This window comes from Astyanax mexicanus, chromosome 5 (genome assembly GCF_023375975.1).
Source record: "Astyanax mexicanus isolate ESR-SI-001 chromosome 5, AstMex3_surface, whole genome shotgun sequence".
NCBI lineage: Eukaryota > Metazoa > Chordata > Actinopteri > Characiformes > Acestrorhamphidae > Astyanax > Astyanax mexicanus.
In genome coordinates, this window is record NC_064412.1 from 8,997,889 (window position 1) to 9,024,401 (window position 26,513).

General features: G+C 35.4%; 1 protein-coding gene across 1 annotated transcript; it reads right to left on the bottom strand.

Moving 5' to 3' along the window:
* Nucleotides 1–6,118: 6,118 nt before the first annotated feature.
* soat2 (sterol O-acyltransferase 2) lies at nt 6,119–24,551 on the bottom strand. The gene is made up of 16 exons (XM_022675630.2): nt 24,072–24,551; nt 20,024–20,176; nt 17,758–17,816; nt 17,445–17,596; nt 16,201–16,251; nt 15,987–16,094; nt 15,595–15,877; nt 12,886–12,961; nt 12,631–12,715; nt 12,455–12,500; nt 11,635–11,764; nt 10,365–10,462; nt 10,124–10,222; nt 8,995–9,130; nt 8,610–8,755; nt 6,119–7,432 (listed from the first exon to the last, which is right to left on the bottom strand). Exons 2-16 carry the CDS (start codon nt 20,121–20,123, stop codon nt 7,382–7,384), a joined length of 1,620 nt encoding a protein of 539 aa, XP_022531351.2. The 5' UTR covers nt 20,124–20,176; nt 24,072–24,551; the 3' UTR covers nt 6,119–7,381.
* Between the last annotated feature and the right edge of the window lie 1,962 nt (nt 24,552–26,513).

The window sequence follows — 26,513 nt, forward strand, 5'->3', positions numbered from 1 at the left end:
TTCATAAAAAAAAAAATTAAATATTTTGAGAAAATCGAATCATGATCACAATACCGTGAATCGAATCGAATCGTGAGCAGAGTGTATCGTTACACCCCTAGTATTTACAGATACAATCCAACATATCGTTTATGAAACAAGTCCTCCATTAAGTCAATGAATCTGGTGAGCTGCTAGTGGAACTAAACAAATCCAGTGGTTTGAGTTTACAGAGAAGATCAGCACTGAAACCTGTTTTTTTTTTTTTTTTTTTTTTTTTTTTTTTACAACCAGCACATTAACAACTTTGCTAAAAAAAAATAGTATGTTCTGATTATTGACCACATATTTATTTATTTGGTTATAATCTTATAATATATTGTTGTTTCAGAGGCAAATATACACTGCATCTCAAAAACATAGAATGTCATTGAAAAGTTCAGTTTATATATTATATAGATGTATTACACACAGAATTATCTAATTTAAGCATTTATTTATTTTATTGTTGATGATTATGGCTTACAGACAATAAAAACCCAAAATCAGTGTCTCAGAAAATTAGAATATTATATAAGGCCTATTGGTTCTTTTGGCAGTGTGGGCAGTGTGCCAAGTCCTGCTGACAAATAAAATCTGCATCTTCATAAAAGTTGTCAGCAGAGAGAAGAATGAAGTGCTGTAAGACTTTGAGACATGAGACATGTCTCTCCAGACCATCACTGATTGGTGGAAACTTCACACTAGACCTCAAGCAGTTTGGACTGTGTGTCTCTCCACTCTTCCTCCAGACTCTGCTCCCTTGATTTACAAATTAAATGTAAAATTTACTGATGATCAGTGATGGTTTGGAGAGACATCTGCTGGTGTTGATCCACTGTGTTTTATCAAGTCAGTGCAGTGGTTTCCCGGAAAATCTTACAGCACTTCTTACTTCCCTCTGCTGACAACTTTTATAGAGATGCAGATTTCATTTTCCAGCAGGACTTGGCACACTGCCCACACTGCCAAAAGTACGAATTGGTCTTATATAATATTCTAATTTTCTGAGACACTGATTTTTTTTGTTGTTGTTGTTGGTTATAAGCCATAATCATCAACAGTAAAGGAAATAAACACTTAAAATAGATCATTCCGCGTTTAATATAGAGTAATAATCTGACTGCTGATGTCTGTTCACAGTTAAAGTTCTGATTTAGTTAGGCTCCAGTGTTGCACGACATGATGAAATCTGTTCATGTGTGAGATTTGTGAGCTGTAATGGGTTTGGGCTAATGACTGAGGGTCATGGTCCTGCGGGTAGAACATTAGTTTTGTGCACAGCTGGTCAGTGTGGAGGCTTTTCTGACTGTAGCAGAGAAGAGAAAGTTCTATCTACTCTCTCTGCTGGAGTGGCTCACCAGCATCCGTGAGTGACAGCATGGCGTAGGCCAACATTTGCAATGTAAATATAGTCACATTGAGTGCACTGTACAAGCAATGCTTGTAATATTTCCTGCTTTAAGGAGGCAAATTCTCCCAGAATAATATATCCCTTTCATACCTGAACTATGTTCCAGTTAGGAAAAAAAAATAAAGTATTTAATGCACTCAAAAGTAAAGATTTAATTATTTTAAAGATAAATATATATGAATTATTTGTCTTTTCTATGTTCATTGCAGTGGAATTAATTGTTTAACATTATTTTTAATCTATATATTTTTATATATATTTATATAACTTCTCAATAACATTATAGAGAAAATGTGTTTACTCTGTCTTATTATGTGGGATGATGCCATGCTTTACTTCAGTTTGCAGACTTTTTATTTTTTTTAACTAAACTGCAGTTTGCTTGGCTGATACATGTCTATTCTAATGGACAATAGGAAATCTGAAAAGGTTAAAGTTATATCATAGCAGATACACAAAAAAACTACACTGTAATCCCACAATTAGTTTGAACTTAATCAAATTATGTTTGTTTTATGTCAAATTTTAAATATTTTAAATTAGGTGAACATTTTTGGGCACATATTCATTCAAACTGAGGTCTTTGAGTTGAATCAACTTACAATAGCTGAGTTTAGTCTCCATTGGCAGCTTCTTTTCTATTGGCTTCTATCACAATCTATTTGCATACTGGGTGTGTCCCCCAGTTTCTGACACTCAGCATTAGTGTGTAGTGATTCCCCCCGGGCTACCTGAAGTAAATTTGCATATCATCTATTAACTGATTAACTGCCAAGCCTGTAGGAACAAGCCTCATTTTCTGAGAAGCTTGTGTTGGCTGTGTGCTATTTTGTTCACTTCATAGCATTTTCTTTCTTTATCTAGTTTTCTGTAAGTACAGTATTTTAAATAATTTTACTTAAAATCTTGTTTTCCTGTTTGAAATCAAAGTGAAGACTAAATGCAAAACTTATTTTTGCACCTGATCATCATATTAAAAGTAGAATTATTATGCAATATTGTACAATTAATAGGTACCACTTTAAAATAAGACTACCTTATTTTAAAGGGTTTATAAATGGTTTACAATTAGTTTATTAATGGTTACTAATTAGGTTGTAAATGCCTTAAAAATCATTAATAATCAGTTATAACACATACGTAGAAAGGCCAACAATATAGATGGCTGTGGGTTCACTATTTGGCAAACAACAGGTCATTGTTGCCCTTTCTACATATGTGTTATAACTGATTATTAATGATTTTTAAGCCATTTACAACCTAATTAGTAATCATTAACAAACTAATTGTAAACCCTTTATTAAGGAAGTCTTATTTTAAAGTGGTACCAATTAATATAACAAAAAATAATAATCAGCTAAAGTAACCAAAAGTTTTTAGTCTAACTCAGGGCTTCTTAAACTGGGGGTCATGACATACTTCCAGGGGGGTCACATTTTCAGATTTGGGCACCAAACTATGTTTTTCTTTACTGAATCAAACCGACTCATCCTCAGGCTTGTTTTAGAGTATCGTATGTTTAAAATAGGTCCTTTTTTCATTAAGTTTTCCTTTCACTGATTCAAACTGACATATTTGTTGTTCTACTTGACTGGAGAATGGCTGACTTGACTGAGAATGAGGTGGGGAGTTGGTGATAATCACTTTACAGCAATGCTCCAAAATCTAGTAGAAAACATTTCCTGCACAGTAGAGACAGTTTCTCCAACAGAAGCGGGATATACTCTTTTTTAATATTATTGATTTTAATAGAAATGATGCATGAGTAGGTGTCCCATTACTTTATCCATATAGTAAATATCACATTTCTGTATGGTAAATGTATTATATATATATATTTTTTATTTATTTAACAGGGATACTGCACTTTGATCAACATTTCAGTTTTTACATCAATGTAAATGTGCCAGAGTTATCTAAAAAGCTCATTTTCATCTGTAGTCCTTAGGCAGGTTGTTAGGTTATTGCTGGTAGAAAACCAGTGTCAACAGCTCAATGAAAATGACAAAACTCAACATACATATTTCTATAAACACAGTAACACAAACATTCCATAAAATATGCACAATTATCAGTAATTACAGATTTGGTTTGCTTTCAGACATGTTTTTATTATAGTTAAAAGTCATTTAATTTGTGCATGTTTGTAACTCAGTTGGTAGACTATTCCAGTATTGGCTGGATTTAATAGAAAAGACTGTTTGCCCAAACTTAAAATATGCTTTATGTTTTGGGTTTTCTTGATCATTTTTCAAAGGTTTTATACTGGTGGATATCTGCTGCTCATCACCACTATTACACACTAAGAAAAAAAGTACAGATTTGTACTTAAAAGAGTACAAAGCTTGTCACTGGGGCTGTACCTTATATTGAGGTACAAAAAAGTACCTTTCAGTGAAAGTCCTTTTTTGTACCCATGTTTTTTGTGCCAGTAAAGATAATAAAGTCATCAACTGAATATGTGTCAAAAACTTGATGTTTCAAAATGTCTGGCTTTCAATTAACAATTAAATTGCAATTAAAATATATATTGTTTATTAGTAAAGTGATACAGAATACTAAATGTACCTTTTGGCTGCTGGTTAAATGGTGCAAATCTGTACTTATTGCTGTTAGGAAAGACTTTGTACTTCAGAAGGAACACATTTTTCACATTTTACCCTATAAAGACCAATATTGTACCTTTGAGGATACAATTATGAAAAGTTTACCTTTTGAGTACAAAAAGGTACTTACTTTTAAGTATCGTACCTCTGTTTTTTAAAGTGTAGTTTTAAAACCAAACCAGTCTGAATGCCTCCGTTTTCATCACATGCATTTCAATATTTCACCTCCCTTACAGATCGGAGTAGATTATAGGTTACATCTGGCAACTCTGTCCCCTTGCCAGACTAACATGAGGCTGTGCTGTTTTTTTTTTTTTTTTTTTTAACTCTGATTTTATCCAGAGAGCTCAGCCCAACCCCTTCACCTTTCTCTAATCCATAACATGGACCTACCATATATCCCGTTCCTCATTCCAGTGTGTTTATAGTAAACATTAGATTAACAGTCCAAGAGAAAGTGTGTGTATAGTAAAGAACCTGTTAAAAACATCCAATGAATGTTTAATAGTCAGTGAGCAAATTTTTGAAAGCAGAATCCTAAAGCAGCTTTTCCAAAGCCCCCGCCCCTCCCTGCCTCATAATGCATTAATGCTGAATGCTCTGCTAAATATAGAATTCGAGAATCATAGCATTGAACTGCAGCCAGCTTGGCTGTGACCGTAATAGTTTTGAGATTTGTTCCAGACTCTGGATTTTTGATATTCTGGGGATTGTGTGGGTTGATGATACAACAGTCTTTATACAAGTATTAATATAGCAGTCTATATAGTCAAACTGCAGAATAAACTTTACATTTTATATGTTATATATGTTAAGTGAAAATTCTTGTGTGCATCTGCTTTAAAGGCAGTGTTTTGTTTTAATCAATACTTTTTTTTTGTTTTTTTAGTTTTAATAAGCATCTTATTCAATGAAAAACTCATTTCATTTCAGCTTGTTTTAATTCCGGCTTCTCATCATTCAATAAAACCCCTATCCAGATAAATCTCTCCATCCAGATAGAGTGAATTTGATTGTGATTGGATGTAGAGAAGTATAAACACACAATATACAATAAATATAATATAATAAATATACAATTCTGACTCTCCATTGGTTTATACTGTGATCCATCACACCTGCATACGCCCCCAACACACACTCCAGCAAGAACATAACAGATGTATGTAGCTTAGTATAAAGATGATCCGTGCAGAGACTCTAGAGAACTCCAGACAATCTTCCAATTAAGCTTCTTTAATATATTTACATTCTACTAAAATACATTCATTTTCAATGGGCAAATATGCAGCTGAAACACTAGGGAGCCTAATGCATCACAAATGTATCAACACTTTAATTTAACATTATAGTCATTATGGCTTATTTTATTTTATTTTATTTTATTTTTTTTTGGTGCACTAAAGGAACCTGTGACACGGCCTACGCTTTTGTCCTTACAGGCATTTTTCCCCCTTACATTACATTACTTTTAGTAGTTTTGAATCCAGTACTATACACTTTTACTTGAGTAAAAAGCTTGAGTTGATGCTTCAACTTCAACATAAGTATAAAGTAGTATCTAAATAATGAATGCAGACTTTAATTTGTTTTTGTCACTTCTTCTGTTGGATCATAGAACAACACTCCACACCATGTGGTTAGCTCCACCTTAAATTACTTTTCCCCATGCCCACCTGTGAATGTATCCCTATACCCTCCAGGTGTAGAAGGCCAGGCCCAGGTTAAGAATTACAAGGAACTCCAGGATAATGACCTCACTAACGTTAGTGGTGGGATCAAGAAAGTAGTGGGATCAAAGTTCCCGTTCTGCTGTAAATGTGGGCCAATCCCCGACCCTGCATTGAAAAGCCTTCAGGCTGAAGTAACAGAAGCTGGACTATTCTGGCAGAAATATGAAAAAAAAAGTGTATAAGTGTTTTACTAAAGGAGCACAATAACTGTTTTTTTTTTTTTTTTTTTGGCAGAGGTGATTAAATGGGATGAATTGTTATCATTTGAGAAAATGAAACTAAACAATGGAAACTAAAATACTTTTTAGTACTCTTTAGTAAAGCTGGAAACAAACAACAGACAGATCTAGAATTCTGAAACATTTTAATGACATGAAAAATAGGTATAATATGTTTACAATATTGAGGCATACATTTAAAATTAATGCAAATTGTAAAAAAAAATTTAACCCAATCTTTTCCCAAATTTGGAGAGAGGGAACTTAACAACTCAAAAGGGAGTAAGACTAATAGTACTCTCTCAGACTCTGGCTGCTGATGCAGCATGACCAGGGAGTCAAACTTGCGACCCTCTCTGACTGTTTGAAGGGTGGGCGCAGAAAAATGGAAAAGACTGCAAACTATGCAAAACAGGACCCTGACGACATGTAAAACACTAAAATACATCATTTTTTATTAAGATTATTAATAACATTAAAGTATATTAGTTGAACAAAAATCTTTACAGCTACAAACAATGCAAGATGTCAGAGAGTTGCAGCTCAGAATGCATAAAGCCTCTCTTGCATCTAAACATTTTAAAGGGGGTGTGGCTAAATCAGAAAATTTGCATGGATGGAACTGATGAATGGACAAAATTTGATGACTACATTTTTTTACCATCACTGACAACTTCAACTTCACAAATTTTTTTACCAACAAATACAGTTTCTTCTCTTATGAGGGCACCTAAAATGCATTATATCACCTTTTCTCCATCAAAGAAGCTCCAATTAAAGGAGCAGCTGCACAAGAAGGGCAGCCAATAAGGCACTTTGTCTCTTTTTTGGCTACTCTAGAGGGCACTTTAGAGTATAGAGGCACAAAGAAAGGGGCAGTGGACCCCCCTGCCCCTATAAGCTCACCAGTGGCTCATAATATCATAAAATCATTTGTCATAACAAAAAAACATATTTTTTAATATTATTAATAAATCAATATTACATTAGAAAATAATGTACATTAATGGTAGTCTCTGAGTTTTATATCTTACTGTATTTACAACAATCCAAAAATTAATCAGAGACACTGATAAACAAAAAAACAACAAAATAAACAACTGTAAACAAAATAAAAGATAAAGCATGAAAAATAGCATCCTAAAAAAGCTCTGAAGCACTGAGTAAGCAACCAGCACGTTCAACACAGAACGCTGCTTTTCAGTCGTATAAATAAACTCTAGCTAATCTCACTGTTGCCCATGGTGATGCTCGTGACTCACTGGGCCTGTTTCTCGTTCTGATGTGGTCCACATATTAATTCTATGATGTGTACAGTGTTGTAAAGTACAGACATGTGATTTTAAAATCAGAAGAGCAGCTCTAAAAATGATGACAGGCAAAACTGTGCCCTCATAAGTTGCATGTCCATGATCTTGGCGTCACCAGCTCCCAGAATCCAGTCTGTATGTCAAAAAGAAACAAACCATACAGTTATGAGAACATCAGAACAGAACATGAGTTTAATATGATGCAATTATTCTTTCTACATCTATATTTGAAATGAATTCTGCTCCTCCAGCCCCACCAAGTGGCCAAAGCTGCTTTAAGTTTCACTTCTACTACAGTACGATTCAAGTCTATTTATAGCTTTCTGTTCTCTCTGGCTCCTGGGCTTTTGAACTTCATCTGTGCTTTAAGTACTTCTAACACCATCTGTCACTTCAGTCACAGAACTCACATCTGGAGCTTAGCTGGTCTTATAGATTTAAAGCATGACTAAATCCTGATAGGCACTTATTCATCACAGATTTTCTTATTACAACATCCATACAGTATGATCTAATATGATCTGACATGATTAAGCACATCATAATTCTATATTTTATATATTATATGTAATAAAGCTATACAAAAAAACCCTATACAGAGTTGTGTAGTTGCTTTGTTTCACAAAAAGTAGAAAAATATTTCCAGTCTATATATAAAAAAACAGTATTCAGAAAACAATTACACAAAAAAGATGCAGGGCTTTCAGACCTCAAGTAATGCAAAGAAAACAAGTTCATATTCATAAAGTTTTAAGAGTTCAGAAATCAATATTTGGTGGAATAACCCTGGTTTTTAATCACAGTTTTCATGCATCTTGACATGTTCTCCTCCACCAGTCTTACACACTGCTTTTAGATAACTTTACGCCACTCCTGGTGCAAAAATGCTTCAGCTTGGTTTGATGGCTTGTGGTCCTCCATCTTCAATCCATTTTCAATTAGGTAAAATCAAAGAAACTCATCATTTTTAAGTGGTCTCTTGTTTTTTTTCAGAGTTGTACATATCAAGATACACTGAATATATTAATATATTATATTAATATATTAATATATAGCTGTATATTAAATACACTGATAATTCACGGTGCTGATCATTTATTTATCTCAGTGCTACTGAACTCTACTAAAGCATGAGTAGACTGATAAATCAATGTGCTGATCATTTATTTATCTCAGTGCTACTGAACTCTACTAAAGCATGAGTAGACTGATAAATAACTGTGCTTTAGGTTGTCATGAAAACACTTTTTTTTGAAAACACAATTTTTTGAGAATACAAGGATGCATGAATTAGTGCTTGTGGCTCTTACCCCAGTACGAGGACAGTGCACCTGGGCGTACCATTCTAGGCAGTACAGGCACACCTGCACACCCTGGCCGATGAACAGACACGTCCACATGATGACGTTCCACATGGGACCCTTGCGTTTGTCGTTCAGAGTGAAATTGAAAACCCCTGATGAATTAAACACAGCCATGTTTTCACTTTTGGCATTTCAACAGAACACGAATCACATTCATTATAAACAGAGCTGCCCTTTCAAATACAAAAATGCCTTTTTTATACCTGCACCACTTGGGATATGTTTTAATCTCTATTCACTGAAAACTGCCAAAGAGAGTATGTTAATGTGCACTAACCCGAATGGAGAACCCAAACGGGGGCTTACACACATTCAGGGAGTGATCTCTTACCTCCAATAACTGCAAACAGGACGAACATCACAGGGTAGAAGAAGCCAAAGCCCATGGTGAAAGCATACTCATGAACAAAAGCTGAAACTGCAAACACGGACATTGTGGCCACCGAGCGGAAACGATGACCTGTGAGCTGAGGAGGAGAGGAGAGATGGGTCAGAAAGTGGATCAACAGAAACTGGACCAGCGGTTCCCGGTCTCATTACTGGAAATCTGATGTCAAGGTATTTTGCCCAATATATACCTCCATTTGTAAAATTAGGACACCACTTAAAAGCTGTCTTATGTCTTTTTTAACATTAAACTATATGAACATTTGATACTCATTTTTCTCCCCAATTTACAAGGCCAATTTACCAACACACTCAACAGGACTCCCCCTAGCACATGCCTCCTCCGACACATGTGAAGTGTGAAGCCACCACCTCTTTTTGAACTACTGCTGATGCAGAATTGGCGAGTAGCATCGCAGCGAGCTCGGAGCAAAGTGCAGCGATTCGGTTCAGATACATGAGCTCCAGATGACTTGTGCTGATCGACATCACCCTAGGAGTGATGAGGGGAAAGAGCGCCATCTACTGTACCCACCCAGAAAGCGGGAATCAGGGGGTTTTAGTGCCCCTTTAAAATGTTAAGGTCAGTCAATCTGAAACATTTCAAGTGCAGTTGCAAAAACCATCAAAAATTTTATGATGAAACTGGCTCTCATCAGGACCGCTCCAACAAAGGAAGGGCAAGAGTTTCCTCTGTTGTATAGGATAGGTTCATCAGAGTTACCAGTCTCAGAAACTGCAAGTTAACAGCTTCCAAGATAAGAGCACCTAAATGCTTAACATTTTTTTTGTTTGTTTAACACTTTTAAATTACTACATGGTTGTTTATGTGTCCCTTCATAATCTGGATGACTTCACTAGTTATTTACAATGTAGGAAGAAAATAAAGATATTGAATGAGAAGGTGTGTTCATCCAAACTTTTGACTGGAGCTGTAGAAAACATTGTTAGAAAGTTTTTGGAGTAGCCTTATTAAAGTCTCATATAAAAAAAAAAACAGACATAAAAGATCTCACTCAAGATTCATTAATCCAAATGGTAAATTTAAACATGCTTATAATTCAGTGGCTTACCCAGACAAAGTCCCTGTAGGCATAATAGTAAAGCCAGTCATGCACCACAATGTTCCAGGTGCGATAGTAGTTCGCAAAAGAGGTTGAATTCCACCAATCCTGAGCACAGGGGAAGGGATAAGATAATGACAGTTATTGTTTTTATTGGTTTATATTTGTTTAGACTAAATAATGTGAATTATTAAGGCTTGATAAAGAAAGATGAGAGAGTAAAAGTGTGAGAAAGTGAGATGCTGCTCACTTTGTAGAACATCCGGTCAGCAAAACGCAACATCTCAGCAAAGGCATTGAGCCAGCAGTGCAGGAAGGCAAAGAAGCCCAGTAACAGCATTAGCATACCTGACAGAGGAACACACACACACACACACACACACACACACACACACATACACATCACATCACAGCTGCTTTAAATAAATTCAGATGTATAACAGACATTTTAGAGAACAGCTGTTATAATAGACCACTTTTATTTTTATTAGGTATTATTATTCTGTATGTGTTACAGGACTTTAAACTGGCATCCAGCCAAGCCATACTGCAAACACAGACCTTCTGATCAATATCTTGTGCAACAGTCTAAACAGTTCTATTACATCTGTTAGAGAACATAAACAGTCTCTTATGCATCTGTTTAGAATGGCTTAAAAACTCTTCATCACTTTTAAAGAGTTACAGACAATACTGAAAGTTCATTACTTATTTAATACTGCAGTTTGGCATAGCTATTGAATACTGTATAAATATAACTATGAGTATAAATATAAAAAGTACTGAAATTAATGAAAAAAGATTTTCATTTCATTTGATGCCCAGAGCAGTGAGTGTTGTGATAAATGTGGTTCATGGTATTTAACCCCTCAGACCTGAATTATCTGCAGTGATAGAAAAAAACGTAAGATTGCTGTTTTCTGTCAGTAATGCACAGAAAAATATCTGCTATAAAATATCTTTAGCAAATAAATCAAATTCTCCCCGCTATCAGAGGCCCACTGCTGCTGCTGCAGCTCAGCCAATCAACTCTCCTTCCTGCCCTGCCTCTAAACCCATACATCACCCAGTGACCCTTGCAAACTACCACTCCCATTTCTCTACTAAAATCAGGAGTTTTAGTGCCCCTTTAAGAAGTACAGTAATAAGTAATTTCATTTGATGTTCAGAGCAAAGAGTGTTTTGATAAACTTGGTGGATATTTAACCCCTCAGAAAAAAATTTAAGAATGCAGTTTTTTTGTCGGTAATACACAGAAAAGAAGACTCTTATATTCTACTATAAAATATATTTAGCAAATAAATCAAATTTACTAAAATAACCATCTGGGTCTCCCTGCTATCAGAGGCCCACTGCTGCTGCTGCAGCTCAGCCAATCAACTCTCACTCCTGCCCTGCCTCTAAACCCATACATCACCCAGTGACCCTCGCAAACTACCCCTCACATTTCTTTACTAAAATCAGGGGTTTTAGTGCCCCTTTAATAAGTACAGTATGTTAGTGAGCAATGTAAAAGGTACCTGGTAAGGTGGAATGGAAGATGGCCAGAACCAGAGTGCGTGTGCTGAACGGTCGATTGCTCTCGTTCATGAAGACAGGGATACACAGACGCACCAGGATGAAGTACAGGTAAAACAGGCTGCCCAAAATCTACAACACAATAACGTATAAAAGATCAGAAAAAATCTAAGTCAGCTTGCAATTTAAAATTTGCATAACATACATCTCTGGAAAAATAAAAAAGGGCCACTTTAAAATAATGAGTTTCGTTGATTTTACCAAATTGAAAACCTCTGGAATATAATGAACAGGAAGATGGATGATCACAAGCCTTCAAACCAAACTGAACTGCTTGAATTTGTTCACCAAGAGTAAAGGCATAAAGTTATCCAAAAGCAGTGTGTAAGACTGGTGGAGGAGAACATGCCAAGATGCATGAAAACTGTGATTAAAAATACAGGGTTATTCCACCAAATATTGATTTCTGAACTCCTTTCCTTTCCTTGCATTATTTGAGCTCTGAAAGCTCTGCATCTTTTTTGTTATTTCAGGCATTTCTCCTTTTCTGCAAATAAATGCTCTAAATGACAATATTTTTATTTGGAATTTGGGAGAAATGTTGTCTGTAGTTTATAAAATAAAACAACAATGTTCATTTTACTCAAACATATACCTATAAATAGCAAAATTAGAGGAACTGATTCAGAAACTGAAGTGCTCTCTTATTTTTTTTTCAGAGCTATGTAAGTGTGTAAAATACTTTTCCCAGGTAATTTTTTATTATAGCAGAAACATTTTTAGCAATATAAAATAGTAGCAAGATAACTGAATCAGTCTTACCTTTGCAAAGTTCCTCCACACATAGTTCCATCTTATGTACGGGTTTCTATTGGAAAGAGAGAAACAATGCTAATGTATTTGCACATCAGCTTCTCATTAGATTATTATCTTTAAACATAAGAATCAGTCAGTGGAGTTGGTTAATTATAATATACAGTAATTTACAGCGTATTTACCGAGGGTACGCCTCTCTGTAGATAAGGGTTGGGCAAAACAGGAAGTACAGATAGTTGGATAGAGTAGGAAATCTGCAAGATTCACCTGGAAACACACAAATAGCTTTCAGGGTTCAGTCACATGTACGCATTTGCCTGCTAGGCCTACATTTCTAAATTGCTGATTCAGATTAAAAGTTAAAATTTTAAATAGATATTCAGTATGGATGGTATGATCACGTGTACAGGTGAAGTGAGTGAGTCTGGCTGGATTACCTTTCGCTGTTTTTTCTCTGACGACAGCCACAACTGTTTCCCGAATAAAAGAGTAGCTCTTCATTAGAAATCGGATCTGTGGAAAAGCAAAAAAGCACAGTTTTTTGACATGAACAAATGTCTGTATGTACTAAAGCCCAGCTATTCTCAACAGGTGGGCCCAGTTAACCAGTTGGGCCCAGTTAACCAGTTAAAAAAAAAAAAAACCTGATATAGCTTTCACTTCCCATTGCTGTCATTTGGAATAGAACAATAATTTAATGTAGGTTTGGAAAATAATTTAATTATATTAATATATATAATTTTTCGATAATGCTGATATGATTTTTATTGTATTTTAAAATGCAGTCTTAACAACTTCTGTCACTGACTGACTTTTATTACAGGGCCCATTACATAAATTAATAATAATAATAATAGTTATAAAATAACAGCTTAATTTTGTATTTTCATTCTAAATCATTTTTTTTCACATCAGTTTCTCCCACTAAAAAAAATTAATCTGCTTTTTTTTTTTAAATCTTTATAGTTTGTGGGTTTGTGTGCTTCAATGTATAAGTTCTCAAATCTTTCTTTGTACTCTATGTACATAGAACTCTGGAAAAAAAACTTCAGTTTCTGAATCAGTTTCTCTGATTTTGCTATGTATAGGTATATGTTAAAGTAAAATGAACATTGTTGAACATAGTTTTATTCTATAAACTACAGACAACATTTCTCCAAAATTCCACATAAAAAATATTGTCAGCATTTATTGCAGAAAATGAGAAATGGCTGAAATAACAAAAAAGATGCAGAGATTTCAGACCTCAAATAATGCAAAGAAAATAAGTTCATATTTATAAAGTTATAAGAATTCAGAAATCAATATTTGGTGTAATAACCATGTTTTTTAGTCACAGTTTTCCTGCATCTTGGCATGTTCTCCTCCACCAGTCTTACACACTGCTTTTGGATAACTTTATGCTGCTTTACTCCTGGTGCAAAAATTCAAGCAGTTCAGCTTGGTTTGATGGCTTGTGATCATCTATCAAATAAAGGCTGTTCAGTTTGTAGAGAAACTGGGATTTTCTTTATTAGAACCCACTCCACTGTGTATCCCTGCTGATCTTTGGCCCCTCCCTCTCTATTATCTCCATGTGTGATGAGCTCATTACTCAGGTACCCCTGCAGTAGTAGCTGGTTATAAGCAGCTGTGTGATCTGTGAGGAGAGGAACAGCGTGTAATGTACTGTAATCATCCACTTTTTTGTTGGGGGAACCGAGGTAGTGGACTCTGAACCAGCAGTAAATGAAGGATGCTGGCACAGAGTGGATCCTGGGAATGATGCAAGCCTGTTATTACTGCATGTTGATCATTGATGGATGTGGGATGCATTCTCTGACTAAACAGTGAGTCAGCCAGGATTATCAAGGGTCAGCAAGGTTTCAATAGCATTTACTTATGAAATTGTTTAGTCTCAATTTCTGTAGATTGCTATTTTGGAGTTTGGAGTATCTATATATACAATAATTGTATTGTGGCAACAGTTTTGAGACATTTTTTACTGAGTTGTTGTTGTAACAAAAACTACAAAATGGTAACATTGTTGGACAACTCTTCTCCTTTTACTAATTTCGCTAATACATATTACTGATAGGACTTGTAGTTTTTGCCTGCACATGAGGCCAGTTTTATACAGCATTTGTTTTCCAAAACATTTACTAAAATATTTACTTAAAAGGTAATAATTTATAAGATTGTTTTTTTTTTGTAGTCCAGTATCAGCAGTAGCTGCTATGACCAAGTGCTCTATGACCAAGATAAGCTCCTTTTTATTTATTTTTCCATCTTATCAATGATTTATTAATGCACTTCACCTCTCAGACCTCATCTCTTAACTGCTGATACTGAGACTTACTCCAACAATAAGCTGAGCTAAAGGCGCTGTTGCCATGTTGGTCAGCCAAACCTCTTTGCTAAAATTGACCCCCTCTTTTTAAACAATGTATGAATTTTCATTGTTTTTTTTTACAATGAAATACTTTAATATTTGTATACTTTCACAATATTTTTTTTACAATACTAAAAGTATTATAATTTATTTTTGTTATATTATTACTTTTTTTTTTTTACTTATTTTTAATTTCATTTTATTTGTTTTCCTTAAAGACCCTGGCTTTTCTAATCCACAGTTATTGACTTGACTTGAAAAGCTTAAATTGAAAAAAAAAATCTGGGGTATTCTAAAATCTTTGAGCAGTACCATACTTATAAGTTTTATTTTTTTTTCAATTTCATATATTCATTTAAAGTTTCCCCAGATAGTTTGTTAATATATAAATTATATACAGATAATCTATGTTTGCTCTTGAATTAAAGCAAAAAAAAAATACATTGGTGCATCATCAAGTTTAAAATGCAAACATTTAAACATAATACTTTACATATATGTATATATATATATATATATATATATATATATATATATATATTAATAATGGAAAACACAAATCCAAAGAGATGGTGTCCATATTTTGACTGTTATATTATGTTAAATGTTAATGTTAAAGTTTTGGACTGTTTCTATTGGTCTATTTGCAATTTCACAGAAAGTAAATACTAGCTGTGTTTTTTAAACCAAATTAAAAGTCAAATTTACCTTTGACTTTTAGACAATCATGTCTAAGGGAATTTTTTTGATGTTTAATGATTTATGATTACAGTACCTGCTCTAGAATGACTATGAAGCGTGATGCTGGGGGCAGCTGGTAGTGCACAACCACGAACACTGGGAAGTAGCCCAACACACACATCTGAGCCACCAACAGGATCACAGCTGTGGCCACCGATACTGACATGTTCCAGCTGCTACGATGATACAGGTCTGCCCACTGACTCAGAACATGATACGGTCCCAGCAGGGTGTAGGTGAACATGATGAACCACGCCCATACCACAGTCCCCAACTGCCCAAAGGCGTAGAAGAACAGGTCGAAGTCTAGAACCAGCCTGAGATCAGGACAAAACAACCGGTTTTTGAGCATATACTGTAACAGAGCTGCCAGCATTTCTGAAAAACCCTTATTATCCTTATGTTCAGAACAGGTATGATGCTCACCTCCCCTGGTCAATGTAGTCTACTGCCAGCGTGCTTATGATGAAGAGGAAGAGAGCAGCGATGAACATGTGATAGATAGTCCTGACGTGGCTGATCTCAAACAGCTCACTAGAGGAAGAGAAAGAGATTAAGATTTCTTGATGCTTTAAATTGTTTAAAAAACATTTAATCAAAAATAAACAGTACTTTAATTTTGTTTTCTATTCAGACATACTCAAGTATGGACCGCCTGGCCACAAACACCTTCCCATCCTCCATTCTGTGCCTGAAATCAGAATTAAATCATAAACTGGTAAAAAAAAAAAGGTTCTTTTAACCTTTTAAAAGATTTCAAGGCATGTCCAAAGCTGAAAGTCAGAACCAAGATTCATGTGTTCATTATATTGCACATATATTATACAGTAAATTTATATATATATTTACTGAGTGGGCTAAAGCAGGAGTCACCTTTCCACCTTGCAGCCCTTTTATGTTTTTTTTTAAGTATTTTTTTATTGATTTATTTATTTATCTGTGTGTTTTATTACTCTAGTTCTGTCCTTAAAAGTGTGAGAGTTTGGGTTTCAACAATTGCCTAAAAGACACATTGTCCATTTAGATGGATAATGGATGTAGAAACAAGCAGGTGGTCATAATGCTATGCTTGATTGATGTATAATGATATACAGTATATTATGTGATCTGTGATCTGCTGTGATGTTAAAAATGTACATCTGATATGTATACATAACTGTATAATGTACAGAATAACAGTCAATGTAATTCATTAAAGTCATGTTGTAAATTCTGAAATGGAACCTAATGGAACTGGAATAAAGTAAAACATACACCTGGATGAGGCTTTAAACTGAGGAAACACTATGTACTTACAGTCCTGTCTGTCTGTTCTGTAGTACAATGACATGAACTGTCAATAAATTACTATATAAATATTAAAATCATAAAGATGAATTAAACACTAATATGCAATTTTGTATTGCTGAAACTGATGCATGATTTACAGGAAAAGCTACAATTTCTAAAAATAATTTTCAGTCGGACACCAAAACATCAGCAATAAGTAAATCTCTATAGAGTAAACAGAAACAGAAAGACGCCCACATAATTTATCATTTTGACTGACTTGTTCATGGTTGATTACTTTAAAAATTTTCATTCTGATGACTCTGGCATGTTTAGTGATATAAATATATATATATATATATATATATATATATATATATATATATATATATATATATATATATATATATATATATATATATATATATATATATATAACCAAAAAAGTATATTGTTGGTTTTATATTTTTTACTTTTACTTAAGAAAACAGTACTCATACTTTCACTTAAATAGTTTCACTTTTTCTCCTTAATCTCATTGCTTAAAGAACCACTTATTGCACCCATCTTTTATTGCATAGTTCATAAAACTCCATCACTCAGTCACTCACTCACCTCCTTGCTTTCTCATCAGTGTGAGAGTGTGTGTTCCCGTTTATGTCCCACTGTGTGCTTTGAGAGAGGGACCTCAGTGAGTCTGTAAGAGCTTTATCCAAGACTTCACTCATCTGGACCTTCATCTGCTCTATGACCTCCATCTTTATCCTCTGTTCAGGGAATAGTGAAATAGCATCACGTTTGGCAGCACATGCATTGCTGTTAAAGCAATGTCTATTTAGTGACCTGGTTGCTTCATGAATGGATTACATCATAATTAACAGGTCTTCAATATCTTATGATCAAAACCAGAACCGATGTACATATTTACCTCAACATCTCTTGCCCATTGTACTGTGTCTCTGGAATGAAGCTCTGTGTGATTGGATTCTGGGAAATTGAAAATATACAAACTTTATAGACTTTTGTCACAATTTATTGTCACAAAGATGTATAATAGCATTTTATGTTCACATCAACACAAAGGGCAGAAAAAACTTGAGTAATAGTGGATTTTGATTCTACTTTGTTACTTACTATGTGTAACTGTTTTCTTTAGGACACAAATCTTTGCATTCATTAGTGGTGCATTGAAAACAAAAAACAGCCTAGTAAAAATATAAATACTATACAATATAAAATATTCTAAGAAGCTATGCTTTTTTGTCCCATGACTTTTGCCTTATAAATGCATTTAAACTTTAAAAATGTAGATCATTTTTTATAAAAATTTACCCAAGTATATTTTTGGATTTATAATTATACTTTTACTTAAATATTTGGGCTTCCCCCAGTCCACAGGCATTTTGCTCCTTCATTTACTTTCAGATAACATATAGATTGGTCAAAAATGAGTGTACAGGGTTTTTACAGGTTAAAAGAGGTCGTTGACTGAGAGTAACCTCTGTCCATCCCTGAGTCTGTGATGCTGCAACACTACAAAGTCTGTATGACTTCATTTGAGGTGCAACGAACAAATAAAATAAAATAAAAGCTAATTAAAGTTAATTTCAGTTCCCCATCACAGAGGAATTGAGAAATGGACAATAATAATGAATTTCTACACCACCTCCATCCCTTTTTGAGGCCATATAATGCCTAAAGTTAACTAGTTAACCAGCAGCTAGATTACTGAACTTTAGTGCTCCTGATGGTGTATCGGGTCCCAATTCTTATGGACGAGGATTTCACCCCTTTCCTTTATAAGTCTGTTTCAAGGGGAAGGGTTACACTCGAAAACGCCCACTTCACACCACCATCATGAAGCAGAGGAGTGTGTTTAGCAGCAGACTGCTGTCACAGAGCTGAACAACAGACAGACTCAGAAAATCTTTCATTCCGAGAGCCATCAGACTCTTTAACTCCTCCCATCGGGGACGGGATGCTGCTGCCGACTGAGTTTAATCCAGTCACACCACATGAACATTATTCAACCACTTATTTATTTATATTAACACTTCCCCAACCTCACTTACATTCAAGTACACTTTACTCATGATCGGGTATTCACATATTCACATTCTCTTTTTAGAACTGTCTTCTAACGTATGCATATTTATATTATATTTATATGTCACATCAGTCACTTTCGTAATCGGTGTCATTGCACATTGCACTTTACTCTGTTAATTATTTAATTATTTATGACCATTAGCAACATCTACTGCACCGTTTACAGATAGATCCTTACCTTGTATAGTTAGGTTTTATTTTATAGCCTTATATATTTTCTATTCTTCTGTGTTTTGATTTGAGTATGTTTCTTATTGTATTGTGTTGTTGCTGCTGGATGCCTTAATTTCCTTTGGGATGAATAAAGTACCTACCTACCTACCTACCGACCTACCTACCTACCTACCTACCTACCTACCTACCTACCTACCTACCTACCTATATCTACATCTATCTATCTATCCATCCATCCATCCATCCATCCATCCATCCATCCATCCATCTATGGGTAAGTGATAGGGCCAAGGACTGAAATGGGATTGGGCCTTAATAGTAGAACAGCTACCACTGAAGAAGTCTGGAGGTTCTTTTTTTATTCATACTGAACACATTAATTTGTATTTTCTATATATGTCAGTTCTCACAGTTCCCACAGGTGCACAGTTTTAAACTGGAATGGAAAGTGGGTAAACTCAGAGGTTTTGAGCAGGAGTTCAGGGCAGCTTTCCTGTGAAGCTGAAGTCCCCACGAGAAGAGATACAGGACAAAACGGAGGAAGATGGGGAGGAGGTGGGTGCAAATTTGTTTAACAGACAGGTAGAGAGGAAGTGAGGGTTTATATAGGGCTGAGTGGGAGGAGTAAAGGGCATGGATCAATCTCCCAAAATGAGGGTATATTCATAACTCTACTTCAAGTTGTGGTGATCACTAGGATTGGGTGGTTCCCACATAATAACAAGCTAAATTAGAGGAAAGCAATGACACTGCATATTCTGTAGTGTCTGTTACTGTTTTATTCACAGTGATTGCAGCAACTTATTGTCATAATAACGTCATTTTACCTCAAGGAGATACATTCCAGTGATTTCTCAGTGAAAGTAACACACACTAAAGTAAAATTATAATTTATACAGATTTGTATTCACCCTGTCTGGTAGAGCCGTTCTCTTTGGGAGAGGAGCTAGTGACGGAAGTCTTCCCATTCTTCCGATGCACCACTTTGCTGGTTGAGCTGTTGGTCGCCATAATTATGGCAGATTCAGGATGTATCGTCTGTAATTTATATGAATTCCTAATGCCTGTGAAACAAAGAAGAAGACATTAGACACAGGTGACAGAGAGACAGAAGAATCTTCATTGGCATTATACACACTATATTAGGGTTGCAGCGGTAACCGGTTTCACGGTATACCATGGTATTAAAATGCACGGTTATCATACCGTGTGTGTTTGCTTATTACCGGTAAAAGGCAAGCCAGCGGAGAAACTCACCCGCGCATGCGCAACTCTGCTCCGCTTCAGCTCCTCAGCACACAGTGGTGAGAACAGCAGAAAGTGCATCAGACTAAACAAATCTCCGTCCGCCTAAAAAGGCTAAACTAAAATCAGCAGTGTGGGACTATTTCAGATACCCGCCGAACGCACCCGAGGATGGTTATCAGATTTGTAATCAATGTGGCCGTAAAGTCACAGCTAAAGGTGGACATACGTCAAACCTGTTCTCCCATCTCCGAGAACACCACCCCGCCGTGCAGCGCAAAGTATGTGTTTAGTTTATAATTTTAACCTGAACATAAATAAAATCTCTTTGTAGTCGTGCACAACCCATGCGGTAAGCGCCCGCAAAAGCGCTGAGTTATACGAAATGTGGGCACGCAGGTACAGGCGTGAAGTGCGTGCTACGACGGATTCACATGTCCGTGTAAAGGTCCTGGCCGGACTGGATGTGAAAGACGCCATTCATTTACATGCGTTAATTTTCAAATTCTGACGTGCCTGTTTTTCATGTTAAAACCAGACTCTGTGTGAAAGCCGTAAAATAGAAATCTCTATTGTGAGTATCATGTCAGAAATAAATCCCCTCTTTCTGCAGTATCTGCTTATATACCAACTTGGCAGTAAAACGGACGTTTACAACAGTTGTTGATCAGACACTGACCCAGGCTCAGTTTATCAGATATTAAATAATTTAAACTTAACTAGCAGAGAACTAGGATGACAACATCTGCAGATATATAGGTAAATATCTTTTTTACAGTGAAGCGTACCACAACTGGCCAGCAGGGGAGCTCTATAAAAGGGCCTACAAATGCTTGATTCAGAGGGACATTAGGGCTCCTCCCCTTTCATTACCTGGGAAAATATCTTGTTCAGACCATCCTGGCTAGTGCTTAGATCGGGCCCAAAAAATCCAGCCAATCTGGCCCAAGCCCATGCAAATTTAACCCACCCATACACTGTCATTTTGAGCCCGACTTAAATTAAACCCAACATTTTTTAGTAAGTAGAGCGTTTAAACTGAGCTTTTTAAAAACATTTTCAGGATGTTTGAATCAGCGAAATCTGTTCAGAATGATGTTAATTAACATTGCAACACTGAAGAAGCATAGACCTATTGTTTAAGAACAATGTTTATTAATAACCAATCTCCCCGTCTACTCTAATATAAATACCAAAGTTTTAGAATATCAAATACTTTCTAAACAAATTAGTTTTTTTAAACATAAAGACTATAGAAAAAGACAAAAAACAACAATAAGTCTATATACTGCACACTCATTAAACCAAAATATACCAAAAACAATAACATTATTTACAATGACTCATGATTCATTGTGAAAAGCACTATAATAACACATTTGAAGTCCTGTTGACCTCCAGTTACCTGGGATGTTTGTCCAGGGTATCACCCCCAGTCACTAAGATGTGTTGCCACACAATGTAAACAATGATTACCTTGTCCTAGAGGCAGTTTGCTACTTCATTCCAGATAACATATAGATCAGTCAAAAATGAGTGTACAGGGATTTACAGGTAAAAAGAGGTTGTTGACTGAGAGTAACCCCTGTCCTGAGGTCCCTGAGTCTGTGATGCTATAACACTACAGTGCCTGTGTGTGCATGGCTGACTCATACAGAAAAAGAACAAATGACTGATGACTCATGCATGTTCTCCTCCACCAGTCTTACACACTGCTTTTGGATAACTTTATGCCACTTCTGGTGCAACAATTCAAGAAGTTTAGCTTGGTTTGATGCCTGTGATCAAATTGAAGTTCCCTTTTGAATTAAGCAAATTGTGTCATGAAATGTTGAATATGGGTTAATTTGCTTTATGAACCTTGATTATTTTTTTCTCCAATATGTTCTGAATTTCTTTATTCACATCCCATCTCAGTTTTGTAGGATTTTTGTCTTTTTATATATAAAGTCATTTTAAGGTGCAATTTGGTGCATGTCCTTTAATGTGGCTATTGCACATGTGCACGATGTAAATCACAAGCGATATATTGTGCAGCCCTAGTTTAATCTCTCTTTTCTATTCTTGAGTGATATTTGGTATAGAACTTCAATTATCATGCAAAAACATGTACAAAGAAAGTGTCATAAAAAAGACCAAAGATATATAGATAAAAAGCAAAAATGGATACACCTAATTTTACAGGTTCATGATAATATAATATGAAAGGTGTAATTTAACCATGTGCAAAACATGTAAAGCACTTTAGCCTTGTCAATAAGTTACTCAACGGCAGTGACATCATTTATGTACCCAAGCAAGCTGTAATTGCCTCCTTGATTAATGTTTATGACAGCATGTTTTGCTGCTGTGGATGAATTACATCTTATTGCACAACCAGGCAACCTGACTAAGTGTAGACGTTTCCCATGGATACTTTAACAGCAGTTAAGAAAACTATAATAATTGTTGTGAGTTAGCATTAATTGTTATTGTCATATCACTAATACTCTCTGTTTGTCTGCTTGTTTTATCTTGTTTCTTATTAAAAAAACAAATTTTTTTTTTAGAATCACTGTCATTTTACAGTTAGAATTGAATATATTTAATTCCAAACCCTCTTTTTAAGTTAAAAGACAATAACACATACAGTGCCATTTAAAAGTGTTAGTCCTCCACATTAATCCCCTGATCTAAAACCTCATAAACTGAGATGGTGATTTGAGGTGATTTAATTGAGATGAGCTGGAGCTTCACAGCGTGAAGGACAAGTAGCAACTATTGTTCAGCACCTCCAGGAACTCCTTCTTTCAAGACGCTGAGAAAACTATTCCAGGTGACTCTGCCTCATGAAAATACTGAGATTAAAATACCAAGAGTGTGCAGATCTGTCCTCAAAGATAAATGTGATACTTAGAAAAATCTAAAGTATAAAACATATTCTGATTTATTTAACACTTTGTTTTGTTTATAGAATAATTGTATATAAATAAGTGTTTTTGTATAGCTTTAATACAGTCTTTAATATTAAATTTACAATTTAAAAAAAGCATATTGAATGAGAAGAGGAGTGCCTAAACTTTTGACTGGTACTCTATATAATATGTAGTAACAATCATAAATATTAAACTGAATAATAAAAAAACATAATAATTGACTGTGTTAAAAATAATCTTGGTCAGAGCATATTACTGTATTTTTGGGCAACATGTTGGGCATCAGTGTTTAGTCAGCAATCAATAAATCTGTGTAGCTAATTTCAGAACATGGTGCTCCAATCCAAAGTGAAAATATAATTGTAATATATTTAGGCTCAAACATTTATATTACTGTCAAGCTTGATATCATTTCACTTTAGATTTGAGGACCTATTAAAAATATATATACTATTATTTTACACTTAATATAATTAAGAGCATTAGAATATTGTGCTTTGCCTGCTTCAGTTTTACTTTTATAATTGAAGGTTGACATCATAGTACTTATATATTTTTTTTATTTGTTTTCTACACTGTCATTTTCCTATTGTTAATAAAGCATTCCTGACAATAAAGCAATAGCATCATTTTACCATAAATAAAACTAACATTAACAAACACTATAGTTACTCGACTAAGTGATAATACATCTTTAATACTATACTTCAAGCTTTTAAAAGTAAATGGCTCACAAATATGCATGAAGGTAAATCTATTTAGGCCCAAAATGCACTAAAACACTTTTCTTTCAGCTCACCTTTCACATGAACTTCTTCTAAAGCTCAGATCCTCCACATCTCTCCCTCTGAGGACCAGGATATAGTCCAATGCAGGAGTTTGTCCAGTGTGGAGTCTCCCAGATGTATGAGTGTGTGTTTAAGAACTTTGCCCTGCTGTCTCTGTTGTCTCTGCTGTCCCGTGTCCCAGTTGAACCTCCAGCCTCTGTGTCTTCTCCAGACCCATGTGTTATATATGCCCTCTTATTGATCTGTTTGGCCATCAAACTCCCCTTTACTGATCTTTGTCACTCCTGAACTCCATCGCTTAGGTCAGAAAAATTGCCTCTTTTTTCCTGTTCTCTGTTGTTCAGTCTTTCATTCTCTCCACAGTAACACTGAGCTTTAGATTGCTGATGATATCGGGGTCATCAGGGCTTGATTGCATTATCTATCGCTATCTGCATCTGCGCTTAAGGGAACGGCTAGGTGGTTCAGATGAATGTGAACTCTGTGTAAGAGAGTCTTATCTGGAGTGAGCTTTAAGTGAGGACAGAATGACATCAAGGTGGACTGTATTTGTTTGGTCCTGGGCCAGACTCTCTCTGTTATTGATGTGTGTGCACTTTATTGCCACTGACTGTATCCTTATGGTAACTTTAATTGCTCTTTATCTCCTAAAAGTTCTTGCCCTTCATGACCCAACAACATTTTTTCTGCTGTTATCTCTCTGTCCTAGTTTAGGTGCTAATAAAGGTGCCACAACTGGATTTTTGGAAAGCCATTCATGTCTACAACATATGCAAGTCAATTGAAAACAACTGAAAGATTCTCAAATAAATCTCAAATGGGGATAACTTAAAGGAGAACTCCCTTTTATATTTTACTTTTGGTGTAGTAAAACATGAAAAAGAGTACTAACCTCTGTTAAATAGCACACCCCCACTCTCCTGCAGCTTCCTGAGATCCAGTAACTTTGAGCTTTTAGCCCAATAAATCGCTGAATAAATTGCTTTTTACACCGTTATCCAGGCTCAAAGTAGCTCCACACCTCATTGTCAGACTCCGGAGAGCTCTGACATTTTAAAACGAGGTTTTAAGAACTTGCACTGTGCACCAGCTGCTACGCCAGGAGGCAGGCTATGCGGTGTCTATGTATATATATATCTATGTCATTATCAGTACAGTGATGGCGGTGCCCGGAGATTTACCTGCACTATGAGATGTAAACAGTGTTTTTAATAAGCTTCTTCTGCACTTGTAAAGTTCTTAATGCCTCATTTTGAATGTCAGGGCCCTCCAGATTCTACCAATAAAGCGTGGAGCTATTTTGAGCCTGGATAACAAAGTAAAAAATGATTTATCAAGGGCATAATATGCCCTGAAGCAGCCGTTGTACAGAGTGCTGAGCAAAAAGCACAAAATTTCCAGATCTCAGAAAGCTGCTATTCAACAAAGATTAGTACTCTTTATCATGTTTTACTACAGCCAAAGTCAATTTTACACCGGAGTTCTCCTTTAAAAGAATCCCCCCTTGATCGTCAATTTAACACACTGTGATAAAAGACTTTCCTTATCAGCTAATAAAAAGGTTCTGTCTGTGTGCTTACAATAGCATTTCCTCATTTACTTAGACTTACACTACAGGTGTGTGAAAAAGTATTTGTCCCCATACAGTTTTATTTTGTTTTAGCATTTTTTCCATTTTTCAGATTATCAAACTTAACAAATTTTAATATCAGATATAACAAATATAACCTGAGTAAATATAAAAAAAAAACACTTTTTAAATTATGATTTAATTTGTTAAGAGCAAAAAAAAACAAAAAACTTTTCAAACAAATCTAGCCCTTCGTGAAAAAGTGTTTCCCCCCTCTATAAATTAATTGTAATTTTTTACACTTTCTGGAGGGCTAAGTTCAGTTTTACCACTAACCACAACCAGGCTTGATTTATTCCAAAAGGGCATGGACAACTCATCTAGGAGGTCACAAAAGAACCCAGAATTGCAGAGCTCACCTGCCTCAGTTAAGTGTTAAAACTGATCCACAAATATTATTTGAATAGTGTGTTTCCACATAATTTCAGGAAAAGAACATCATACTGAACTTCAAACATGGTGGTGGTAGTGTAATGGTATGGTCTCATTTGCTGCTTCAGGGTTTGGATAACGTGCTGTAATAGATGGAACCAAGATTTCTGCTGTTCACCAGACAATCCTGAAGGAGAATGTCCAGCCAATTGTTTATGTCCTCAAGCTCAGACGTACTTGGGTTCTGCAGCAGGACAATGATCCACCTCTGAATTATTATAAAAAAAAAAGGTTTTAGAGGGGCCTAGTCAAAGTCTGTTTGAGAAAACCCTCTAACGTGTCTGAATTAAAACAATTCTGTACAGAAGAGAGGACCAACATGCTCCACAGAGATGTGAAAGACTCATTGCCAGTTACCGGTAAAGCTTGATTGCAGTTGTTGCAGCACGGG